Below are 26634 nucleotides of genomic sequence, written 5' to 3' on the forward strand. Positions count from 1 at the left end.
CATGAGAACTTGTGTTTGCTCCCCAGCACCCAAAGTAAAAGCTGGGCATGGTGGCATGCACTTGCAATCCTAGCACTGGGGAAGTGGACATAGGCAGCTAGTTTCCCAAGGCTTTTTCTATTTAGCCAGCTAAACCTAATTGGCAAGCCCCATCAAAGTAAGATACTCTGCCTTAAAGCAAACAAAACAACAAAAACCAAGGTGGACAGTCTACATGAGAAACAATACCCTAATTGGTAAGCCTTAAGCTAGTGAGGCTCTGTCTCAAAAATTAGTGTGGATGGCCTGCTTGATGTATGACACCTGAGACTGAGCTCTGGATGTCATACAGACATGTACACACTCTCCTCCATCCTGAACATGTGTGTATAAAACACACTAACTCAACAAGAAAACAAGTGCAAAAATCACTGGGCTATAACTTAGTTTGAGAATTCTCTTGCCTAGCTTGTACAAGGGTCTGGGTTCAATGCCTATTCCTGAAGATAAATTAATAAAATGAACACATTCCTTACAGATCTCAATGCAGTCTTTCTGTTCCAGACTCTCACATCCAGAAACCACCCCCATCTCCACCCTGGTTTCTCCTCCCCACAGTCTTCACACCCTCACCCACCCCAGGCTGTCCTCCTATGTCTTCCACATCACTGACTACTTACTAATTTACTGATGAATGAAGACCTGGCTTTGAGAGAAACACTCAGTGTTAAGGACACCAGAGAGCCATATTTATTTCACATGGACAAGCATGATTCCATGCATGCTGAACATGAAAGCTTGTGTGAAGAAAGTACCCGTAACAGCAGAATTGTGTGCTTTTTTTTTGTCCGCAGGGAGAGGGGAGAGTCACAGAGTGCTTTTCAAAGACAGCATCCTCCAAGCACAGTGGGGACCACAGGCTTTGAAGTCACTGGCTTATTTCCTCATCACAGAGTCCATCTCCTGGAGTGGCCAGAGAGGTGTTTTTGGCTCTGCATACTGTTGATGAGCTGCTGCATTCTGAGGAGAGTGGAGTGCATTCTTCTATCCTACCACTCAGGACTGCTGGGGAGAATGAAGCTCAGAGGGAAGATAACATGCCACACGGAATTAAGAAGTCCACCACTGCGTACACAGTGATGGGCTGGACTGCTGTTCTCACAGCAACAGGGCCATCTCCACTCAGAATACCCCCAACATTGGGAGATCCACTCTTCTTACAACAATTCCCCAAGGCCTCTCATGGGTGGAAGGGAGCAGGTTCTGGAACTGGGTGGGTATGCCAGATGCAAGTAGAACTTTCCTGGACAGGGCAGGGAACAACTGGTCTCTTGGCCTTCCTCTGCTTCCTGGTTCCAAGACGATCCTTCATAGGGTTCAGGGGGCTGGAGATGAGAATCGGGGTCTCTGGGAGCAAACCTCACAAAAGAGACAAGAGTAGAGCCCTTGTACCTTGGAGACTCACTCCCACCGAAAGTCTTGCCCAACAGTTTCATAAAATTTAATATTATAAGGTCTATAAAATTCCCGGAGTTGGTCTATGACTTCAGGATCGATCTGGACATGAGTTCTCCCTTTTGATTTGCCCAGGCATCGTGGCAGGAGGGTGGACTCTGGTTTTTTCAAGCAAGGGAATCCTTTGGTCTTGTTGAAATAGAAGTGCTTGTCTGTGATGAATCGCTTGATGCCCAGGAAGTCCTGGATGCGCCCCATCTCACCAGCGGGGTCAGTGATGAGCCGCTCACCACTGACGAAGTGGATCTGGGCCAGCGGGAAGTACCGCAGCCAGCTCTCCAGGTGCAGTGCATACATGCCGATGCGGATTGCATTCCAAGACACGTCCACCAGGCCCAGGCTGCGGTTGCGGAAGGACAGGCCCTCAAAGGTGGGGATGTCCGGCTTCTTGGAAAGTGTCTGCGTGTAGTCAGAGATGGCACGGGTCACAGGATTCCGGACCACCACAATCAACTTGGTATCTCTTGACATGTTGAAGATCCGTCGAGGGGCTTCTTGAGTGACGAAATAGCTGGGCGTCTTCTCTAGTGTGATCTGGGTCTCCGAGGTCCTGGGCATCAGGCTCCTGGGGGGACAGAAGCAACACATTATCAGAGAGCATGGCTGGTTTGGGGGCACTGCTGTTAGCTCCCTCCATTTGGTGACCCAGGCAGGCCTCTCTCTCTCTCTTGTCCCATTTGAGTTTCTTACTTGGTGAGGAACTCACTTCAACTGATGTTGAATTTTTAAAATATATTTAATAAGGGTTTCTTTAAGGTAGAAACAAACTGAATATATGTTACTACAGGTTAAACAAGTTGTTTAACCAACAAATAGAGTCTAGATCTATATGTATCAACATGCAATGATTTTCAACATACAGTAAGCCTCTGTATCCATGGGTTAGAGATCCAACTAACTATGGATTGAAAATAATTGGGGAGGCCAAATGCCCTGAGTTTGGACCCCCCAGAATCCATTTAAAGATGGATATCTGTATATCTGTAAATACTAGAACTCATATGTAAGATGGGCAGAGTAGAGACTCTCTGGAGGCTACTGGCCAGCTAGCTTGGTATATGCAGCAGACAAAGAGAACCTGCCTCAAACATGGTGGGAGATGAGGAATGGTACTTGAGGCTGTCCTCTGATCTCCACATGCATGACTTGCTATACATACATCCATGTGCGCCAACATGAGTGTGCACACACGCATGCGCATGGGCACACACACACACATGCGCATGCTCACTGTACACACATGCTCACACTAAGAGTATTTTAGGAAAATGTATACATGCTAAATATATACAGATGTTTCTTTGTATACAATACTTACATTGCATTATGTACTATAAGCCAGTCACCTAGAGATGATTCAAAGACTACCTGAGGATGAGTGTGGGACACACACAAATACTACACTATTATATAAGAGACTTCAGTATCCAGAGAGTATGGTATTGTGGCTACTTACACCAAGGACGACCCTATACTTTATAATGAAGAGAGGCAAAATATGGCCTCTTATCTCAAGAAGGAAACACAGGACTCTGGTAATTGTAGCTAGTGCTGTGGGGGAAACTGCATGTGGGTGGGGAGATCCAGGCAATCGGGGATAAATGAGAATTACATTTGATTGTATAATCTTTTACGCTGCTTGAAATTTTTAATGTGTTTATTATGTATTCAAAAATACAAAGTAAGCCGTTGAGTATTATCCTGGCCAAAAAAAATTCTTCAAATATATTAAAATCTTTTTTTTTGAGGAGCAAAAAGCCTGTTTTTGCAAGAATAGCAACGGTTATAGAAATGAGTTCTGACGTCTTCTGTGGAAGAACATGTGAATTACACCCTTTGTGTAGCTGCATGAAGCACAGCCCTCTCCAGGCTGGTAGCAACTTCAGGCCTAGCCAGGCAATGTAGCCCTCTTTCCCTTGTTTTTTTAAAAATTTTCTGGCTCTGCTTGGGACTTCAAGGGATGAAGGTAGGAACTCTGAAGTCTCCCTTCCAGATGTATCTCTCTCCAGCCTTGATGGAGAACTCCCCTCATTCCCCTTGCTACTTTTTCCTGAAGGTCATGTCTTGTCTTTAAACCAGTATTTCTTGCTGCCGGCTGCACTTGAACATTACATAAGGATGTAACTTTTTCTTTCTTCCTCTCTGGTTCTTTCTTAGTTTGTTTCTTTCTCTCGGATACCTCTGTTTAAATAAAGATCCCTAGGGCTCTTTCCATCCTAAACTAATCAATTCAAAGTATTTTGGGCTAGGTCTGTTTTAAAGTTCACACTGAGTCAGATGAGGCCAAGAGGAAAGCAGAGCCAAGACAAACCCTCACCCCAGTCCTACTGCCCTCCAACAGTGCACCTCGTCAGCCCCTAAAGCATCCATCCTCACTCTGCGACACAGACTCTCCATTCCCAGTATTCTCTGCACCTCCTGTCACCTCCACCTGACCTCCCAGCTTCCCAGCCTCTACTCCATCTCCAGCTTTCCTTTGCTTTCCTCTAGAGGTTCTCAATCTTCCTAATGCTATGGCTTTTTACTAGGTTGTGGTGACCCCAACCACAAAATGACTTTTGTTTCTACTTCATAACTCTAATTCTGACACCGTTATGAATGACAACGCAAATATCTGTTTTCTGATGATCTTAGGTGACCCTATGAAAGAGTTGGTGGACCCTCCAGAGGAGCGGGTGACGACCCACAAGTTGGGAATCACTGCTTTAGAAACTCTTACAGTCAAACTTGGGCCTTGCCATTGAAACTGCCATGATGCTAAAATGTTTCACCCTGCAATTTATTTTAGGGCTGTGAAATGAATTCAGTGAGGCCTCTCGTGAGGACGTATCCACATAGAACCTGTGAGTGTGGTTTTACTAGGAGAAAGAATTCATGAAGATACAAAGGTGAAGTCCCCCATCCTGGATGGGTGGGACTCAAATCCACGATGGTAACCTTAGATGCATGGGGAGAGGGTAAGCTGACACAGTAAAGTACTTAACCTGAAGACCGAGAACAACACAGTCGTTACCAAAACCATGGCAGGCTCAGAACAGCGCTCTTTCACAGCGCGTACAGGAAACCGCCCCATAGCAATCTGACCTCCAGCACTTCGGGAAGAATCGCTTCTGCTGCCTCAGTGTAACTGGTTTCCAGTCTGCCATGGCCTCCACAGGAAATGACTTCGTCTCCTTCCCCCTTTACCACAGTTCCAAACTCATTATACCCATCCTCAAATTTATCTATGAGCCTCTTGATTTCACTTTCTTCCATATTCTGGACCCAGTGAACAATAATTTTGATATCACATATATATATATGTATAAATCACTTGTTCTCTAAGTCTCTATCAATGCATCATTCCAACTGTTCATCCCTTTCGATTCTGTGCCCAAGTTTCCAACCAGCAGATAGAACCGCCTTCAGACAGCTCTTGCTTCGGTTGAATCTTCAGCTGTGTGTTTGTACAGCACGCCCTACCATTCTGCAATGTTTCAAATTTTCACTGTAAGCTCCCAGCCCTGCTTCTTTTGCCCACTCTTAATATGGACTAGTGTCCTCCACACAAGGAAGATATAAGCTCTCATATCCCAATCCTTTCAATTTTCCTCTATCCCATCTTGAAACTGACCTTTTTCCAGGCCCATCCCCAGACCTTCTGACTAGTTTCAGAGAGCAAGGTGTGCCAGCCTCATGGTCCACCTGTGAGAACAGGCGTGCCGGGCTCATGGTCCACCTGTGAGAACAGGCGTGCCGGGCTCATGGTCCACCTGTGAGAACAGGCGTGCCGGGCTCATGGTCCACCTGTGAGAACAGGCGTGCCGGGCTCATGGTCCACCTGGGAGAACAGGTGTGCCGGGCTCATGGTCCACCTGTGAGAAGAGGTGTGCCGGGCTCATGGTCCACCTGTGAGAACAGGTGTGCCGGGCTCATGGTCCACCTGGGAGAACAGGTGTGCCGGGCTCATGGTCCACCTGGGAGAACAGGTGTGCCGGGCTCATGGTCCACCTGGGAGAACAGGTGTGCCGGGCTCATGGTCCACCTGGGAGAACAGGTGTGCCGGGCTCATGGTCCACCTGGGAGAACAGGTGTGCCGGGCTCATGGTCCACCTGGGAGAACAGGTGTGCCGGGCTCATGGTCCACCTGGGAGAACAGGTGTGCCGGGCTCATGGTCCACCTGGGAGAACAGGTGTGCCGGGCTCATGGTCCACCTGTGAGAACAGGTGTGCTGGGCTCATGGTCCACCTGTGAGAACAGGTGTGCTTGGCTCATGGTTTACCCATGCTCTGCCCACTTCCTCAGGCTTCTCTGAATACCCATCCTGAGGCTCCATATTCACTGTGCAGGAAGGCCGATGCAATCAAGACCCAAGGTCTGTATCAGCCCATATGGGTTGAAAGTTATTATTATTATTATTATTATTATTATTATTATTATTATTATTATTTGGTTTTTCAAGACAGGGTTTCTCCGTATTGTTTTGGAGGCTGTCCTGGAACTCACTCTGTAGACCAGGCTGGCCTCGAACTCACAGAGATCTGCCTGCCTCTGCCTCCCAAGTGCTGGGATTAAAGGTGTGCGCCACTACCGCCCAGCTGGGGTAAAAGTTTTAATAGTGGTTATTAGCATGGAGTGGACCAAGTTGTAAATGTGGGATATCAAGCCAGGTATGGTAGCATGTTTGTAATCCCAGAACTTGGAAGGCAGAGGCAGGAGGATTATGAATTTTAGGGTAACCTAGGCTACATAGTGAGACTCCCCTGTCTCAAAAGAAGAGAGAAGGTATGGGGGAGTTAAAACAACCCCAAAAACACATTCCAATAGAATCTTTGGATGGAGTTTCCTACACATACACTTGGTCTACATTATAATTGAACAAGCCGGGGTTTATGATGAGAGTAGACACAGTGCGTATGTGGGGCGGGACACTTAAACCACCTCTAATGGCTGTCCAAACTCTGTGGGTGTTATTGATGCAAAGGTCTTCCCCAGCATAGAGACCTGGTGCTTGACAGGCCATTAAACATATTTCTTTGCAATATCCTTTAGTAAATAGGGAATATCCGAGAGGGAAACAGTGGAGGCAGCATTTCCCAAGCCTTAGTTGGACGGCTGTGAACTTTTGCCCTCAGCATCCATTAACATCTCCCCCTTTACTAGTTTGGAAAAATTCTGATCAATTCTGGTGACCTCCAGAGTAGCACAGTATCCCCCAGTTGGACACTAATAGACAGTCTACTATTCTAATTCCTAATAGGCACATCAGTTGCAAAACCAAGATGATCAATGCTAAAATAAAGGGGCCAGGCTACAGGCTGGAGAGCTGGCTCAGCGGGCATGAACACTTGCTGTGAAAGCTTGAGGCTCTGAGTTTGGATTTCAGTAACTACAAAAGTTTCCAGGTGTGGCTGAGTATGCCTATAACCACAGTGCTGTAGAGGCAGTGGATACAGGAGGATTGCTGGGGCTTGCTGGCTGCCAGTCTAGCTACAAGTGCAGCAACAGACCCCATCTCAGGGGAATAAGCGGTCGGGGGGAGTGTTAGAGCAGGACAGATAAGGTCCTTCTCCAGCTTGCCCCCCTCGCCCCCCCCACAGAGGATTCCATACTTGCATACATGGGAAACGTCCATCTACACGTAAACATGCACACATGCACACAGACACATATGTGTGCACACATATGCACACACATATGCACACATATATACATATACAAAGGCACCCATGCACACACACACACGAGCCCATATTATAAGTAAGTTAACAGTAGTCATGCCAAAAGATGAAGGGCTCCTGTGTAGAGCAACCTTTCTCTCTCTCTCTCTAAAGAACACTCTTGAATATCCATTTCTCTTCAGGTCATTGGAACAGACCCCTAGAGCCTGTGATGATACTGTGAGTAGGGGCTGGATGTCCATCTCTGAGCTTTCCACACGTGGGTGGGGACATGAGACAGCACTTTGAAGTCTGCTTTTCCTCCTTATTCACCAATGAAGTTTTGCTTGTTTACAGTTTCTAGCAAATAGTGGAATGCTTCTCCCACTGCATATCCATCTTGAGTCTCTGTATCCTTCTTTTCTATGTAGTACTGAAAAAAAAAACACCAGGAGACTGTTCCTACACTTGCTGTTTGGACTTATCACCCATCTGTTGTTTTAACTTGTTCAGCAAGAATTTTTCCTATAGCCAGTCACAGTCTGGATTTTCCTTTGTGGAACAAAGTCTTGTACGTGTGTGTGTGTGTGTGTGTGTGTGTGTGTGTGTGTGTATGTTTGCAGTGCCCACGGAGTTCAGAAGAGGGCATCTGATCCTCTGGAACTGGAGTTACAAATGATTGTGAACCTGCCCCCTCATGTGGGTGCTGGTTGAACTTGGGTCCTCTGGAAGAGTAACTGGGTCTCTTAACTGCTGAGTCATCATTCCAGCCCTTCTCCGTTTAGTTGAGATTTAAATGGAACCAACAACCTCTCTAATCCAGGAATGTTCTGAATGTTTCTGCCCCTTTCAAAATTCCTGACTTTCTCCAGTCTATTCTGGATGTCCCCAGTAGACTATCTCCCATTTCTCTCCTTCTCCACAATCATCCTGAATGACCATCTTCCTCTCCCAGACTCTAGTCATCACATGGGAGGTGATTCATCGGTTGATAATGGAACCTATAACTTCAGCTTTTCTGAGTTCTAAAATGCAGTGTCTGACTGTCTGTGGACTGGACACTTCACCTTAACAGCCAAACTCACTTGCTTCCCCCTCAACTCAAATGGCTTTAAAGACAGGAAAAGACCCCACAACAACCAAAAACCAGGCCTACCTTCCCAACCTTGCCAAGTCTGTGTCCTCCTCACTTAGTCACCAGGTGTCCACCCTGTTTTCTCTTCACTGTCATAGCTTCCCCTATGCATCCTACTACTGGCTTCAATCCACTCTGCCACCAAGGGAAACTCTAAAGCAAACCCAATCAATTCAAGTCTCAGTGATTCTTTTTTGAATAAGGCCTGTTTTCTGTGGAATATGAGTTCCCTGCCTTACTAGCATTAATCCCCATCACTTCCTGGTAGGCTGATGGTCATGCCACACCAAACATAAAATCCACTCTTGCAACACAAGTGTTTTTCCTATGTGTTTTTTTCCCTGAATTTGTCTTTTGTGGGTATACGTGCATGTGCATCTGTGTGTGTACACACTTACATGTGGAGGCCAGAGGTCAACCTGAGGGTGTTATTCCTTATGCATTTATTCACCATGTTTTTTGGGACCTGGTCTCTAACTGGCTTGGAGTTTACCAGTTCAGCTAGGCTGATGGCCATGGATCTCCAGGGATCCACCCATCTCAGTTTCCCGGGCATGGAGGTTGCAAGCATGTACCACCACCACACTGGGTTCAGCTTTCTGTGTAGATTCTGAGGCTGGAACTCCTCTCACTTGTATAGCAAGCACTTTGCTGGCTAAGTCGTCTTCACACGCCTGGATTTTTAATTTTCCAAGGCTTGGTACTGGCTTTGTCTTGCTTGCTCTGATGAATGCTTCCTCGCCTTTACAAATTCAAGCTGAAGTCACACATCTGTGACCCTTCCTTGTCATCTCCTGTCTTTTGGTAATTATCTCTTATGTCTCTTTTTTTATTTCCAAAGATTGTTAGCTATTTGGATATGCCTCTTGCTTATTTTTGCCTTGGCATTTAACCCAGCCCACCATCATCGATCAATGAGTGGATCCAAGATTCAGTCTTAGAAACAGGCCTGTTGGGAAGTGTCCTGTGTTAGTCAGCTTTCTGTTGCTGTAACAACAACATAATGCCCTGTGTAATCAGCTTATAGGGAAACGTGTTTATTTTGGCTCACGGTGTTGGATGGTTCTGTGTTCGATGAATAGGCTCCATTTCTTGGGGCCATGGGTGAGCATGTAGGAGACACGTGTTTCAGGAAGGTCTCTACTTCACAGGCCGGAAACACAAAAGGAGCTAATGCTAACACCCCTTTTGAGAGTACACTTCAGTGACCACAGGGGCTCCCACTAGGCCCTACCTCTTAGAGGATCCACCACCTTCATCAGCACCACAGGCTGGGGGTTACGAGGTTAACTGCCCTTTGGAGGACACCGTTGTAAACCACAGTGTGGGTTATGAGTCCTCAGATATCAGTACTAGTTTATAAGTTTAGTACTTGTTTAGCATTCTGGCAGAGGAAGGCCTTGGCAGAGAATCCTGGGAGGAGACTTTTTTCCCATTGTTTTTAAGATGTCCTTGTGACCATGGGTGCCACGGACTGAGGGGGGAAATCCAAGTTCTGCTTATCACACGCTCCAGATGAGGATGGAAAAGGAAATGAAAAGGCAGGCTTCCCGCAGGGTTCTCTGTTGCCCTCTGCACTTGCTCCCTAGCTCAAGGCTCAGCACTGTGCCCAGGAGCCTCAGTGTAAAAGCTGATGTTTCTAGTGAGCAAAAGGAGCATGGTATAGACTGTGTTCCTGTGCCACACAGCCTTCACTGGAGCTGCTCATGAGTAAGGGCTACAGGGTGTCCCATACTGCTCCCCCATACATGCCTACTCAGTGAGGATGGGGTAAGTGCCTATAGCTTGGTGGTTTTGGGTTTCTTTAGACAAAAATCCATTCCAGGCTGGCCTCAAACTTGCTTTGTAGTCAAGGGTGACCTTGAATTTTTGGTTTTCTTGCCTCCACCTGACAAGTGCGGAGATCACAGATTTGTGTCATCGCACGAGGTTTATATGGTTCTGGGGATCAAACCCAGGGTGTGCGTGCAAGACAAGCCTTCTCTCAACATAATCATGTCCCTCGCCCCCAATCTATTTTAATAGCAATATTTAGAGTCCCTGCCACCATGGTAGGGCTGTAAACTCTCCGAGTTTGGATTGCTGCCTTGCCTGTTGCTGCATTCTGAGTGCTGCAGAGGACCTGACTCTGAAAATACCCATTGAGGAGAGCAAGAGAAAGAAATGGCTTTTCATTTGGGAAGAATGAGATAGAGGAACCATGCATTACTACATCGTCCCACAACTCAGAATTCTGTGCTGCGGCATCTAAAGACCTCCTGCAGAACTTACTAGAGAGAAAAATCCAAATTTGTTTTCCAAACACGACAAGATAGTTGGGGAGAGAAACTTAAGGGAGGATGGTTTATTTTAGCTCATGACTCCAGCGGTTTTGGTGTGTGAGCAGCTGGCTCTACTATTCCTGCACTGAGGCAGGATCATCACGGTGGGGCGTACATGCAGGGCTGAGCTGCTGGGGACCCCAACAACCTCTAGGAAACAAGATTCATGTGTGGAGCCTTCTGCCAGAGGAGGAAGCCACCAGTGTTTGTGGGAAGCTGAGTTTAGGTACAGACCCCAAGTGGAAGATTTCACCTCTTTGGTCCTAGTTGGCCCACACAGCTATTAACGTCTTGGGAGGGAAACTGTACCACACATGCCAGGTGTGTATCTGGCATATAGTAGGTGCTAAGTAAATGTTTCCCCAGTGAATATGCAAATGGAGAGGGGGGCTGCAGGGGCAAGATATGACCTTCAAAATTCTGCCAACTCTCCAGTGAGGTATTTTTTCCAAAAAGGCTCCAGGGCTTTCCAGCCATAGTGTGAACTCACCAATGGATTAACCAACTTGGTGATGACATAAGTGCCAGATTTCCTCTGTATCCACTCTATAGCACCACTATCTGGAGGACCAAGCCCTCAACATGTTAGCCTTTTGTGGACACTTCCTATCTAAACCATGACAGGGTTTTTCCATCCTGGGGCTCTCTGGAAATTAGATTTCTGACTCACATTGGCCACCCAGCAGCACACAGATGGCTCCCTCAGCTTCCACTGTCCACACAATGTACACCCTGCACATGGGGCCTGTTGAAGCTGGGCATTTTTGGGAACACAAAGTAGGCACGCCTCTGATTATTTCAGACAGTCTCTAGCAGGCTTCCTATTTGCTAAACCTGCGTGTTCTGCACTTGTGTTCTGGAAGGCCCAGCTGCCTGGGGGACTTTGGTGATTTATTAGCTCCTAAGTGGGCAACGGGGCTCCTTGAAAAGCACTGCGGTCTCCAGAGGGATAATTAGCAGCCGCAGTGGAGGGAAGAGGCTTCGTTGCAAAGAGCAGATTCTGAAAGCAAACTTGCTAAACCTCCATGCCCAGCCAAGCTCCAGACACCTGTGGCCATTTACCCTTTGGCTAGGGTAGACCCAGCCTGTGTCAAGAGGTCACTTCCTTCTGTGTCTAGAGCAGCAAACTCTTACTGGTAAGTGACCCAGGAGCAAAATACTCAGTTCCATTTTAAACACTACCAGTCACTCTCTATTGCCTATAAGATACTGGACTACAGAGTTCGTCCATGGCTGTTTTGATCCTAGTCAAGGCCACTGCTGGGCTCCAGCCAGAGTGGACTATTCAAAGTCCAGCCTGTCTTTTTCTAGGCTGCTTTTCATGATGAGAGACCTCTGATATGTGCTCTTTGCACAATGCATTTCTTAACCTGTGTAGCGGTTTATTGCCTCTACCAGGAAGCCTTCCTTGCCATTTTCTTTGCCTAGAGGAGTGAGACATTTGTTTCTGTCCTTTATAATCCCATGGCACCTGATATAGAGATGGCCCATTCTTGAAACATTATCTAAGTCAAGCGGCCCCTAGTGCCTTGTCCCTAAAGAGAACAGGAATCCTGCCTGGCATATCTCTGCATCAATGGGGCCTATTCATGTACCAGCATACATTCAGGTGTTCGTTAATAAACAAGCATTCGTTTAGCACCTGATACATTCCAGGGACAGAAAGATATGTCAAGCACACTTTTATTTTTTTCCCTTAAGGAGTCTACAGCTTTGGGGGCAAACTCGGACCAGAGCAGGACAGCAGTGTGTGTGTGTGTGGCAGGGGCTGGATCCTAACTCAGCTTCCCACAAGAACTGGCCACTTTATTCTCTGGTAGAGGTTCTATGTCTGAAACTAGTTTATTGTAGGTCCCCAAAGTCCCATTTAGCTCATGTTGGCACCCAAAGCCCATCAACTAGTCATCTGATTATCCATTAACTGCTCTCCTCATTGCCCTAAAGATAGGAAGTCGATGTTATTGGCAGTAGGTGGTTATCAGCAGAGACCCATAACTGGCCAAGAGGCGGAGCGTAAGAGACAGTGGCACGCCCAACCCTAAGAGGATCATGTATGCCTCTGCCTTCCTGTAAAGGCTCATTTCAGAAGGGGCCGAAAGAGTGGAAGAGCCAGAGAGAGTACATGACTACAAAGAGACAGTGTTGTCCTGACACAACAGGGCAACGGCACACATGAACTCACAGCGCTGTGACCACAAGCACAAGGCCTGTGCACACCCAAGCCAGACCAAAGCCAGCATGCAGACGAGTGCTGGGCACAAAGCCCCATCCAGGCTGTGGAGCTTTTAGCAATTGTTGGCTGCTGGGAAAGAGGGAGACAGTTTTCCCTACGAGAGCAGCCCCCTGAGAAGTCAACTGCTTTCCAGTGGAAGATCACATATCTGGGAACATTTGGGTAGTGTAAATTAGCCTTGAGAGGGAACAGAAGAATGCAAAGTTGGGTGGGAAGGGAAGGAGTGGGTCTAGGAAGAGTTGAGGGAAGGGTGAATATGATAAACACATTATATGAGATTCTCAAAGAACCAATACATTTTTTTAAAGAAAGGAGATTGGTGGAGTTGTTGAGGTAAGGGATGTTTCCCTGGGGATAAAAACCACTCCTAGTAATTGAGAGAAGACAGAAATACCTAGCCTCTGCCCCTTCTGTTGTGACTTAGTTTTCAAAGGTCTTTAGTAAAGCCATATTTGAGCATTGCAGGATTTGTCTTGAGTTCCACTGTGAGAACAGCCATGCAGGGAGGGGACAGAGAATTTTTCGAACTCTGGTCATTAAAAGAATCATTTTTGGAATTCAAGAGACTTTTTACTTTTATTTATATTTGATTTTACAAATCCGTAACCTGCTCATCATAAGGAATGGATACGTAGCAGATGTCAGCCATATACGGGTCATATACCACAAACCCAGACAGGAGCAAGCTGAAAACTGCCGTTTGGCCTACTGTGTATCAGCCAAAATCTCTTCTAAGCTCAGAGACAGAATCCTTTTGGTCCAACTTTACAATGACCCCACCTATCAGCAGCTTCCTTGGTTCCTGTTTGGGGGCTGTGGTGAGTGGGCCTCCGAGTACTGAGGGAAATCACCAACGCAACACTGTTGCAGTCTGGATTCAAGTATAGCCTCAGCGCTGGAGGAAAACGTGAGAACATGAAAAATTCATCTTGGCACTAAGACAGCCTTTCTAGGCATGAGACAAAAACCATGGAGAAGTTAAAGCACATTAGAGAAATATGTCTCTGCAAAAGGAAAGTATCACAAGCAAAAGGAAAACAACAAAATTGGTGAATTTTTGTAGCATGTCAGCCGGGAACACAGAGGGATGGTTTCATATTTTTTCATTTACGCATTTTATATATTTTCTCTTATTCCTTGCAAATAACAAGTACCAGAGAAACAGCCAGTAGAAGAAAGGGACACAGGTCATGAGACAAGAGCTAACAGAAAAAGCCACCAAGGGAACGTAAGTACATGAAAACAATCTCAACACACTCATTTAAATGAATGCAAATTAAAATCATGATGAGATCCTGTTATTCACCTATGACACGGATCATTTATCCTCTTACAATATGATGTGTGGGGAGAGGGGAAAGAGTGGGCACACATGCATGTCACAATGCGTTTGTGGCAGTCAGAGGACAACCTCTTACTTGAGACGAGGTCTCTCGTTCACTGTTCTGCATGGCAGGCCTGCTCTTGGAGTCACCTGTCTCCATTTTCCAGCTTGCCCAGTAGGAGTACCAGGGCTGCAGACACATGCTATGTGTCTGTGTCTGGGTTTACCTGGGTTCTGAGGGTTTGAACTCAGGTCCTCACACTTGCTCAGCAAGCCCTTTACCCACTGAGTCATCTCCCCAGCCTTGGGCTGTGTAAATGGTGCCAAGTATAATTTAACAAGGGTGTGAAGGAAAGCCTTCCTGCCACAGTGGAGCACAAATCAATGCACTTTTAGGAGGGCGGTGAGACATTACCTGTAATGTCTGAAGCTCATATCCTCTGAACATGGCCATTGCGCTTCTGGAAATTTATCTGCACAAATGTATGAAGAGGTGGGGGATGGGGATGTTCACTGCATAATTGTGGTGGAGATGGAGAGGCATCCAACAGAGATTCCCCCTCGCCCTCCTTGGGACCTCTCCCCTTCTGTGACTCTATTTGCACTGTCCCCACAGTTCCACGGGGACTACTACCTTTCTCCTTACCACACCCAAGTGGGGACCATGGCTGGGTCTTGACAGGAAGAGTGAGTAGAAATGTGATGTATTGCTTCAAGGCCAAGGTGATAGTACAATGGGGCCATCCTCTTCCTGTCTTTTCTGGTGCAGAAGACTCTAGAATGAGACAAGTTCAACAAACAGGAGGAGTGACCATCTTCCTATAAGTAGGAGATGATGCGTTCTCTGAGCTACCGTGAGCCAGGGACAGGCATCTTGTTTATTTGTTTAAGTCTTATTATAGCAGCAAGCATGAACCTAGCTACCATATGTTGTGTGTAAAAGATAAAGACTGGGAACAAAGCCGGGTAGCCATTAGTAGGATGTGGTTTAAACAAACTATAACAAGGCTGTGTCATAGATTATAAAGCGGCTGTTAAAAGCAAGACAGATCTATTTAAAGACAGACATGGAAGAGAGTCCAGGATGTATCATTAAGTGGAAAAGGCAAATTGCAGTCAGGTTAATGTGACCCTATTTGCGTTAAAAATCTACATACATATGCTGGCCTGTATGTGCGCACGACTTTTCTAAAGTGACGCACAGAGCATTGTTAGCAGTGCTTACATTTGGAGAATGACCTTGGGATGCCTGCAGTGGATGGTGGTGTACAATGGGAATTCATTTTCACCTTTAGCTTTATGTGCGTATGGGCTTGCTTCTCTTCTTGACAGTGAGCAGGTACTCTTTGTCATCAAGAAACCCTAGCTTATGAAAAGCTGTTTTTAAAAGTCACCATTGATATTATTTAGGAAGACGGATGCCTGCATTGCAGATTGAGGGAAGGAAGGTCATTTGAAGTGGCTGAAGTGTGGGTGGGTGGCGAGGACATGGCAGGCAGCTTTTCTCTAGACGCTGGCCCGGATAGGAGGCTGGGGAACCGTGGGTGTTGAGTGTTTTTGCTGCTGCATGAGCAGCCTAAGAAGTTTCCTGGCAACTGGACCTCAATTCTCAGGCTCCATCTGTGGCTGAGCCTGGGGACACAAGCTGGAGGTAACTGCATATCTGCCATTCTCCTCTGGGCTTCTCTTCTCTTCTTCTCTCCCCTCTGTTCTCTTCCTCCTCTCCCCCACTGCCCTTCTCCCTAGGTTAAGCCAGTAAAATCCCTGCCAGGACTCACAATACACAAATCCTGCAGGTGTCATGAAGGGGCCAAGGGCCTGCGTTTCTACCCTGCTCCAGCTGGAAGCCGACTTGCTGGTCCTTGCTGTTGGAGTAGCCCGGTATAAAGGCAGCCCTGGTGATACTGGTACAAGGTGGTATGTATCTGACAAAGGCTATTGCAGCCAGTGCAGTTGAGTAACTGAGGTCAGGTAAGGGAGTTGCGCATGATCAGGATTAATAAAAGCGACAACTAGGATTTAAGTCGGGCAGCTCTGTTTCCCGGCTCTGTGATGGTTCCACTGGCATCCTCACCCACAACAGGGGGATGGCTCAGACACGTGCGGCTGTCCTGAGGCCTACGTGAGGTGAGCAGGTGAGAGCCTATGCTCATCATGAAGCACTGCACCTGACCTTCAGTGGGCTTCCCATTCTCTGTTTGATTTCCCTCCTTGGGTTCAAGTACTGGCCCCTCTCCTGCTGCAGTCTCTGTCTGCCGTTCTTTCTATAGAGATCTTGAACTAGAGCTTAAAGCTCCCACCTCCTCCCCTTAGTCTCATTCTTCCTCAGCTCACTGCCTCCGACTTCCATCCCATCCCCTTCCCGCACATCTCTCTCTGAGCCCACCCTAAGTGCCAGTTCTAGTGTGTGCGCCTGTGTGCTGTGTGTTTTGTTTTGTTTTTAGTGTAGCTCTGCTGCTCAAACTCATTATGTGGTCAGGAATAACCTTGATTTTCTGATCCTCACAGCTCCACCTTCCGAGTGCTGGGATTTCAGGCATGTGTCACCACACTCAACTTATGCGATGCCTGGCATGGAACCAGGCAAGCATTCTGCCAACGGAGCCACAATGTCAGCCCCTAACTCCAGCGTTAGTCCTGTTTTATTTCTGCTTCCTATGGCGCCTGGAGTGTCTACTCACGCCTTCCTCCCTAAAAATTATTTTCTTCTTTGCTTTGGGAATGCGCGCTCCTGGTCTCCATGCCTATTTCACACGAGTTTTTCCAGGATTTCGCACTGCTCTCTGAGTGTCTCCATGAATGGCTGCTCATCAACCACCTGTTGTCGAGTGACACTGGTGTCTGAACTATAAGCAGATCCAAACGGTAACCTGTGAACTCTGATGCTCATCACAGCCAGCTCAGAGCTGTCCTAGCTCTTCTTACAAACCGGAGCTTCACCACCTTTCTCTAGCTAGGGCTGCCGAATCCACTCTGATGCAGCTTACCCTTGTGTGGTACTCGCTAGTGACATCCAGGGAACAAGATAGTAATGGCTTCCAAGTGGCACTGAGAGGGTCACTATCCCCTTTGTGGTTGTCAGGAGTCAGCCTGAAACAGTACACAGACCAACTCCAAGAGAAGCTGTCTCTGTCCTTTCACGACTTGGCCACCCCTCCCCTCCTCTTCCTACAGAATGGCCGGTCATCTGTAAAGACCTGAGGAGACAATCTCCATGGGGCCTTGCAAGCGGTAGTGGGGGCCTGGAGCTGACTGTCCTCCCTGTTTCACCATCTAACAAAGGTTTCTGTCAGAAAACACCTTAGTCAGCTGGTGGCTTCCGTCACAGACTTCTGGCTGCCAACATGAAGGACATTAGCACACATGGCTAGTCTGCCATGCTCCTCTGGCCAAATGACTCTCCCGCCTCTATGCAATGTGACTTTAGCTCTTTCCCACGCTCTTCAAATCACCAAAGCCTGCCCTTTGCTGGTGAGCTGGCTTATACTCCAGAGGGAATGGAAACCACAGGGTTAGGTGAAAATGGAGGGGACCAACCCAGTGGCTATGGATGCCAGTCTCCTTAGTGTGAGCATGTGGGTGCTCAGGTCCGCCGAAGAAGAGCCAAGAGCCAGTCAGTCCCCAAGAACTCTGAATGTTTCCTGGGCACTTGCAAGCTCACCAACCAATAATGAATCAGATATGTAATATATATTATATATAATATCATATATATTATCACCAAGCTTTACAACCTTACACACCAAAGTTCCCAGAAATATGGATGGATTTGCAGTTCCACAAGCTGGCCCCACTTCCTGCAGCACAACAGTGCCCCCTAGTGGGCGGTGATCCTGCTACAGCTGATGGAGCAGACACAGGCAAGTCTCCAGGTACCTTGGGCAACTTTACTGCTGTTAAGTCTTGGGTCTTGTCTCGCAAAAGCTGTAGGCACATCAACTCCTGCATTCAGCTTCATGGCTTTAAAGGCTGTCAGGGGTTGGCTTTCTGATCATTCAGGGAGCAATGAGAAGTAGTTATTGCTGCTGAGCCCACTGAGCACAGTCAACTCCCCTCAGTCTGTGCTCTGATGTTACTGAGTCTGCACATGCGACTTTTGGGTCCTCAGTGCTTTTTGCCTGGTTCAAGACTTGCATGAACGGTGCAAGTGTGGATTCTTGGCTAGCTTTGGTATAGAACAACTCCACATTGCTTTTTTTAAGCTCTAGAAGGCATTCAGGAAACTCAGCAAGCTCAGTTAGCCTCCTGTCTCAAATTCTCCAGTCCTGTCCTGTCCAATCCTAAGACTTTAGTATTCTTTCTGTCCAGCATGGTTAACCCTAGCTCTTTCCATGCCCTACTTTTCTCATCCTCAGATCAAACATCACCACTTTCCAACATGCCTTTCTAGTCCCACAGTTTCTTTCTCTCATAGCTGTAAGTACAGGCATGCAATGACTTTGCATATCTGTATATATAGTGCTTTTCTCCCCTGTGAGTCCTCCACCCACTAAACCCCATCAGCGGGAGATGGTATCTGCCTGTCTCTGTGTATCTGTAATCCTTGTCACGGAGCCAATCTCATCCCAGGCAAACAAATGGGCATGAATCATAGCCACCAAATATCTTGCTTGTCAAGTGAATAGGATGGGAAGGAATCGAGGCCTAAATCAAAGTGACATGGGCTCCTCCAGCAAAGAGATCTGCTGAAGATCTTCACAAAGAATTTCCCGAAGCAGGTTTATATATGGTCTGCAGCATGCAACTGATTTGGGGATGAAGTGGGCTTTTTAAAAAAAGCTAAGTGTTTATTTTAGCATATTCTAGGAAATTGCCAGAACATCGTAATGAGGACACTTCATAATATCCATTTAATAGTCATTTACTACGCATCTATTGTCTGCCAGCCAGCTCCGAGGTCCTGGCTATAAATAAAATGGGCACAGGGCTCGCCGTAAAGCTACAGGTTTGGTGGAGGTACTAAAGGGCAAAAGAAAATATTTCATTACAACATGCGAAAAAGGAAAAGGAGAAAATAAAATGAATGAATGAAGTGCTCAGAAACCCTGAAGGGGTCTAAGAGTCAGGCAGTGAGTACATACTTAGATGCAGGCATCAGCATGAAAAAGATGAGAGGTAGACAGGGCCATATCTAGAATGCTCAGGAGGACCAGCTAACTTACATACAAAATGGTGAACAATAAGACCCTCTCTCAGACAATGTTGGAAGGCAAGGACTGACATCTTAGGTTGTCCTGATTTCCACACAAGTGTTATGTCATATCCAAAGCATGCTTCTGAACACACACACACACACACACACACACACACACACACACACACACAGATGAGGTAAGACATCACTACAGAGAGTCTAAAAGTGCAGAAGCCCCCCTCCCCCCATCAACAGCCATCAAGAGCTGTGCTAGTGATGCAGAAAGTAAAATCAGAACACATTTAAGACTGATATTTTAATTCTAGTGTCAGGGTCCATAAAAGAACCAACCAGAGAGATGTTGGTACAGGAGACAGAGAAATCACAGCGATGTGTAGTTTGTAGGTAGAATTGAAAGAGGGACCTAAAACAAATTGGCGAGACATATCAGGGAAGATATCAATAAGTAGACATTTCCAGAGCAATAAGATGGCTCCATGGGTAGACTGAAAGGCTACTTACTCCTAATGAAATAAAACCATACAACCGTGAATATAAGCACACCCCCCCCCCCATTATCTATCCTATAGAATAACGTCTTTTCTAACATCTTAGATGACAGGTAGGAAGCAAGAGTTTTTCAAGCATTATAGACATCTGGCATATGTAAAAGAAAAATTTCCACAAAGTCAAGCTGAATAAGGACATCTTAGCTGCATCAGATGCTAGAAAAAAACAACAAAGAACAAACAAAACATGGAATACCATCTGTAGAAGTTTGTAGGAAAAAAGTGAATCCTAATATTTATTATTTAGTCAGTTTGCTTATGAGAGCGAAAGAAAGGCATTGTAAAGCACACAACAGCTTGGAAAAACATCACATCTTGCCCTCCAAAGAGTCCCCTGCAAAAAAAAACAACTGCCCAAGTGACAGGGTGACAAAGCTTGAGATTGCAGAAGTTGTGCATAAAAGGACAGTAATTAGGGTTAAACTGTACTGAGGCCAATAAGTAATGCTTTTAGCTTCCACTGACAAAATTATTCTTCTAACAAATGCCATGTGCTCTCATTTACATGTGAAGCTAAAAACCAGCAGATCTTGGGGAGGCACAGAGTAGAATAGTGGCTACCAGAGGCGGGGAAGGGCTGGGGCGTGGGTGGCTTGTGGCACAGGGATGGGAGTGAACAGGAGCAGTGGGAGCTCCTCTGCTGCATAGTGAGGATGACTAAGGTTGACAGCCATCAGCTGTGTGGTTTTAAAGGTACTATGGAGGATTCAAATATGAGGAAAGAGGAGGTTATCCTTTGCAAGTGGTGACCAGGCTCTCCAGACTTGATGACACTGGGCACAGAGAAGAGTGGGTTGAGACAAGGGTTGAGGACACTGGCAGGCAGGTGTATCTAGTTGGAGTGACAGGTAGAGTATCTCCATCAAAGAGCCCTCTGAATACCAAGAAATGGATATAAGTAGATGCTTGGCACTTGAGTGGCTTTAGAAGGAGTGGCAATAATGAGTGGAAAATGTATTCTTATTCTCCCCGCATCATTTTTGTTTGGTGGAGCTGGGGTTCTCCCCGTGCCTCATGCTTGCCAGGCATGGACCACTAAGCTACACCACCAGCAGCAAATGGGTGCTGACATATTATCTCAGCAGCTTGGGGATGACCTATCAGGACAGACCATGGGGACTTGTCCTAGAAAGACGAGGACTGGCAGACTCGATGACAATGGACACAGAGAGGAGTGGACTGGGCACAGATGTTGGCAGCAGACAGATGGATCTACTTGGGGTGACAGGGGAGGACCCCCCTCAAAACAGAGTTGCCATCAAGTCCTGTCTCTCAAAATTCAATGCATTTTAAAAGCTGCCAAGCTGCACTGAGTTCAATATCATTGCACTGAATACAGAGTTACAACTTAGTGCAGAAATAGGTCAGAAGAAAATTAACATCTCTACAGATTAGAATTTAGCAAATTCAACATCCATTACTAAGTGAGAAAAATGATCTTAAGAAGGCAGGAAGCTGCATCTTAAACAACAACGAAACAGAGCATCTGTCTTGACCCATAGACACCAGAACAGGAAGGGAGCAAGAATAGATCGACAGTCGACATTTATTGGGAGGCTCATGGTTGGTGTAGTCTGCATTTATCTCACATGTGGTATTATTTTAAGTCTCTCAATACTACTAGGTATGTGTCACTATTAACTCAATGACCTTATTTTTCACTTAGGAAATAAGGTGAGAGAGACAGAGAGAGAGAGAGACAGAGACAGAGAAAGAGAGACAGAGAGAGCAAGAGAGAGAGAGAGAGAGAGAGAGAGAGAGAGAGAGAGAGAGAGAGAGAACCTGTCTAAGATATTGAAAAGTTGGAGCCAGCATCTCTATTGAGCAGCCTACTCTCAACACCTCCAGGCTAGGAGCCTCATTAAAGCTAGGCAAGACAAAGATGCCCACTAACACAATTAATATTTAATATTGCTCTATAATTTATGGACAACTCAATTAAAACTTTAATAAATGGAGAGATGGGAGTTGGGAATGCGTAATGTTAGTAAGACATCAATTCTTCTCAAATGAATCTATAAGTCAAGTGTAATTCCAACCCAAAAGGATTTAAAAATTGAATTTGACAAAATAATTATAAAGTTTCTATTGGGTTAATAAATTAATGAAAAGAGCCAGTTCATTTTATTAGAAGTAAGAGTGATAGAGGCGGGAAATTGGCACATCCCATATGAATACATGTGTGAAAGCTGTCGTAATTAAAACAGTGTGGCTGTGGCTTGGGAGTAGATCAATGAGTACGAATAAGAACAGAAATGCGTACAACTATGGGAAATGGTCACTTCCATGGTCCCTTCCTTCCTCTTTCCTTTTCTCACTTCCTTTCTTGCTGTAGTCAATTTCTTTTGTTTTCTTGTGTTCTTTCTTTTCTTCTCTACTTTTTCTTTCTTTTTTGTGTGTGGGGGTGTAGCATTGGGAAACAAAATCAGGGTCTCGTGCATACTAGTCAAGTGCTCTACTACTGAACTACATTCCCAGCCCCAGGGGTAGTGTTTCCAGTTACTTGAGAAATTAACAATTAGCCAATTGTTTGCAGGGTGGTGGACTCAGAGATTGCTTTATTCGAAGGTTATCCCAATGTTAAGTCAAATGAGCAAAATAATTCAATGTTAAGAATTGAGCCTTGGGCAGCAGATCAGTACCCATCCCGAGTATACACACGGACTTTGGACTCCCATCGAACAATGTGAGGTGCACTCTCACCCTTAACTCTTGGGTGAGGGTCTAGGCCCTGCCCTATATGAAATGACAGACTATGGACACCCTCATGGAGGGCCTCACCCTCCCTGGGGGAATGAGGGGATAATGGGGGGGTTGGGGAGAGAGCATGGGAGGAGGGGAGGGAAAGGGAGAGGGACCTGGAACTGACTGACTCGTGAAGCAACCTTGTTTCTTATCTAAATTTAAACTGAAAAATAAAAATAAAAAAGAAGAAAACAATGGGACCAGTGAGATGGATAAGTCTTGCAGAAAAGTCTGAGGGTCTGAGTTAAATTCCCAGAATCTACATGGTGGATGGGAGGAGAGAACCTATTCCCAAAAGTTACCCTATGACCTCCACATGTGGTGTGCATACCTTCCTCAACATCATTCTCCCTCCCTCCCTCTCTCTCTCTCTGTCTCTGTCTGTCTCAGTCTCTCTCTCTCTCTCTCTCTCTCTCTCTCTCTCTCTCTCTCTCTCACACACACACACACACACACACACACACACACACACACACACGATTGCCGGGGTGGGGAAGAATAATGACATGAACAATTAGTTATCCAATGGATGCCTCTATCCTTGCAAACTGGGAAATAATTATAACCCAACTACATGAGAAAAAAGCACGGGAGGGGTCTTTGGTTCTGACCACAAAATTTCCAAAGTTTTACAAAAGAAAACAACAAACAGTGACAAAAATACGAAGAGGAAGAACATGCAAAATCCATGTTCCACCCCATATACACCAGGCACACAGTTAATGTGCTAATGCACAATGTCTTTAGAAATCATTAAGAAAATCATTTCAAGAGCTAGATGGATGTCTCAGTTGGTAAGAGGCTTTCTCTTGCAGAAGACCTGGGTTCAGTTCCCAGCTCCCACACAACTGACTATAATTCCTGTCCCAGGGCCTCCCACACCCTCTTCTGGCTGCCTCAGGTACTGCATGCCTGTGATGCGTAGCCATACTCACAGGCAAAATACACACAAAGTATTTTTTAACCTCAATAGAAAACTGAAGAGAATACCTAATATTCAAAGATGCCATAAAATTGGCAAAACATTCAATCAAAATAATACAAAATAAATCCAAATAAGACAACGTTTTGACCTATCAGAATGTTAAAATTATTTATTGTACTCAGAAATGTGTGCTCTATATAGTCATTGGAGCTGCAAATACATTTACATATTATGGAAGACACCACTGGAATATGTCCTATCAAAATATTGAGATAGTTTTGGAGAGGTATTCAAGGCCACTTAGCATATGTAAGTAGTAAAAATAATAAAGATAACCTAAGGGTACACAGCTCTGTTATGATTGGTTTAAGGAAATGCTATGCTGTGATTATAAACTACACTTTAGCAGATGTTTCAGATGGGGAAAAAGCTGATGTTCAGCAAATTTTTAAAAATGACTTAGGAACTATTTTATACATACTCCCATTGTATTCAGTACCCAAAGAACCTAATTTACTCCATGATAGTCTAGTCTCACTCACTTCCCCTCACTGTAGAACATGCTGCTCCTTGTCTGATGATATTCATATGAAATCCTCCACGTCTTCACTCCCAACACACTTATAAATTCTAAATAAAAACAGAGATACAGTACATTACTGCCAAACAAGTTATAACAGCAGCTTCAAAGAGAAAATACGGTATAGACACCTAAAATGTATTAGATGAGGTTCATGGAGAGATTAGGGTGAGCCTTTGGGAAAGGAACTGGAGGTTCGGGAAGGTAAGGAATCTTGTTTCTCATCATGAAACATAATTCCCAAAAGATCTAAAATTGGCACGGTATTCAATAAGAGACAAAAAACACAAGTTAAATCCCTTGTAATTTTGATTTTATAGTTAAATTTAAACTAGTTATATTAAGACTCAACTTAAAATCAACACTTTGTAATTTCATCCTTGTAATACAAATCACATTGTTTTTGTACCTTCAACTTTTTTTTCCTCAAGTACCCTCTCCCCCGAATGACTGTAGAAACTGGAAGTTTGAGTCTCTGGCTTGCTCCTAACATTGTGTAGTCCATGGCAAGCCATTTCAGCTCCAAGCCTCAGTCTCCCAATTAAAGAGGATTAAATAAAACCGACTCCACAGAGCTGTGCAAAGGATTGAGAACGATATGTGGGAATGCCCCATATGTGTCTGTGCTTAGTAGGCTCCTGTTAGCTGTAGTTACTATCAGCGACCTTGGACCTGCCTGGGATTGGAACCCAAGCAGAATGCAATTATCCACACTGGAACAAAGCCAGGATACCTGCATTGCAAACCACACAGCTGAATGCTCAATCAAGACACTAGCATACACACAACGAGGAGCATCTCCATGCATCCCCGGGGCTCAGGAAGTAAAATGCATTTCACACGGTGCATCTGCTTGTTTTTAAAAATTCTACAACTAATTAACCAGTCTCCTCATCAGCATGTCTATGTGGGTTAACTAAACTTGTCAGCAAACCCTGGCCCTGTCCTGTTAAATGCAGGTGATTTCTACTACATCACAGTGCCTCCGGCAAGACACCAAGTGCCAGGGAATTGGACAGTTAAAGCTAACTTTTGTTTAGCCCCTTTGGTGGGCATTTCTGATGTGGTAAGTCAGTTTGATGGCTCTTTAAGTCAGGAAGCACAGTATATTTCACATATTTTATTCAGATTCAGAGACATGTCTGACATAGCTTCCAATCCTGTTTGCAACCACATGTCAGTTATTTAACCTTGGCAAGCCTCAGCTTTACTGTCTATTAAATGGAACTGTTGCAATAACTCATGTATGTAATAGTTGATGCATGGAGGTTGGGTGTTATATGAGGAGAGGTAGTTTGTGCAATACACAGGGACTGTAGGGTCCTTAAAATCATGGTAACAAGCAGAGCCAGGCAGTGTGCCTGTGATCTCAATCAGTTGCAAGGCTATGGAGAGGCAGGAGGGCCCCAAGTTCAAGTCCTGCCTGGGCTACAGAGTGAATTCAAGACATGCTTGGCAACTTAGTGTGACAGTCAGAAAGTAAAAAGTAAAAAGTGGGGTAGGGCTGTAGCTCAGTTATAGAACACTTGCTTGGCATCTCTCTCTCTCTCTCTTTCTCTCTCTCTCTCCCTCTCCCTCTGTGTGTGTGTGTGTGTGTGCCTTTCTCTTTCTCTCACACACAGAGAAACAGACAGAAACCAAGAGACAGAGAGAAAGAAATAATTTTATCCTTGGTACTGCTAGGGCAAAACAAAAACAAAAAGATACCAATGCATTTGCACTAAGATCTGAAGGGTATTTGAAAAATATTCTTACGAATATCATGAGAAAAGAGGCATGTAGCTGAGATCTTTCTGTTATGAATGGGGTTGTGTCCTGTATATATGAGTGCATGCCTGCTCATGTGGGTGTGCATGTGGGTGTGTGCATATGTGCACCTTTGTGTGTGTGTGAAAGTATGTATGTATTTGTGTATGTGTGTGCATGTATATATGTATGTTTGTGTATGTGCATGCATAAACGTGTTCACAGGTGTTCTTGCTCAGGCAGGTGAGGAGTATGTGGAGGTTACAGGTTGACATTACAATGTCTTCCTCAGTTACTTCTCTACTAGGTCTCTCATGTGTCTGGAGATCTCCATTTCAGCTAGACAGGTTGGTGAGTGAGGATCAGGATCTGCCTGTGTCCAGCCCTGCCCTGGGTTAGGGGCATGTGCTACCACCATTCCCAGATTCTCCTTGGGCGTCTGGATCTGAGCTCTGATCTTCATGCTTGTCCAGCAAGCACTTTACTCTCTGAGGCATCTTCTGGCCCCTGCATTGAGAGTTCTCTAAGAAACACTTTAACAACCAGAAAAAGAGTCAAAGAATGTCTATGTTGTCCTTTGTGTTAAGCACATAAATAACTGGCCTATTAGACAGTCTGAAGCAGAAAATGTGAAAAGAACTGTTAAAAAGTGGGGTTATATTAAAGTAAAAAAGACATTTCAATGAGCTTCATGAAAAACACATAAATTAATGCTCTTTTAGGAAGGAATTTTCTTTAGAACCCCTACACCTGGCAGTAACACAAATTCTAATAAGTCTTAATAATAA

At 45.4% G+C, this 26634-nt stretch overlaps 1 protein-coding gene across 1 annotated transcript in view; it reads right to left on the bottom strand.

The window, feature by feature from the left end:
- Positions 1–706: 706 nt before the first annotated feature.
- The window catches only part of Hs3st2 (heparan sulfate-glucosamine 3-sulfotransferase 2), a 98227-nt gene continuing 72299 nt past the window's right edge, over positions 707–26634 (bottom strand). The window contains exon 2 of the mRNA XM_005064462.4: positions 707–2059. Coding sequence (XP_005064519.1) covers positions 1441–2059 — 619 coding nt within the window. The 3' untranslated portion in view covers positions 707–1440. The remainder of the gene's footprint in view (positions 2060–26634) is intronic.

The sequence above is a fragment of the Mesocricetus auratus genome, unplaced genomic scaffold (assembly GCF_017639785.1).
Source record: "Mesocricetus auratus isolate SY011 unplaced genomic scaffold, BCM_Maur_2.0 Super-Scaffold_4256, whole genome shotgun sequence".
NCBI lineage: Eukaryota > Metazoa > Chordata > Mammalia > Rodentia > Cricetidae > Mesocricetus > Mesocricetus auratus.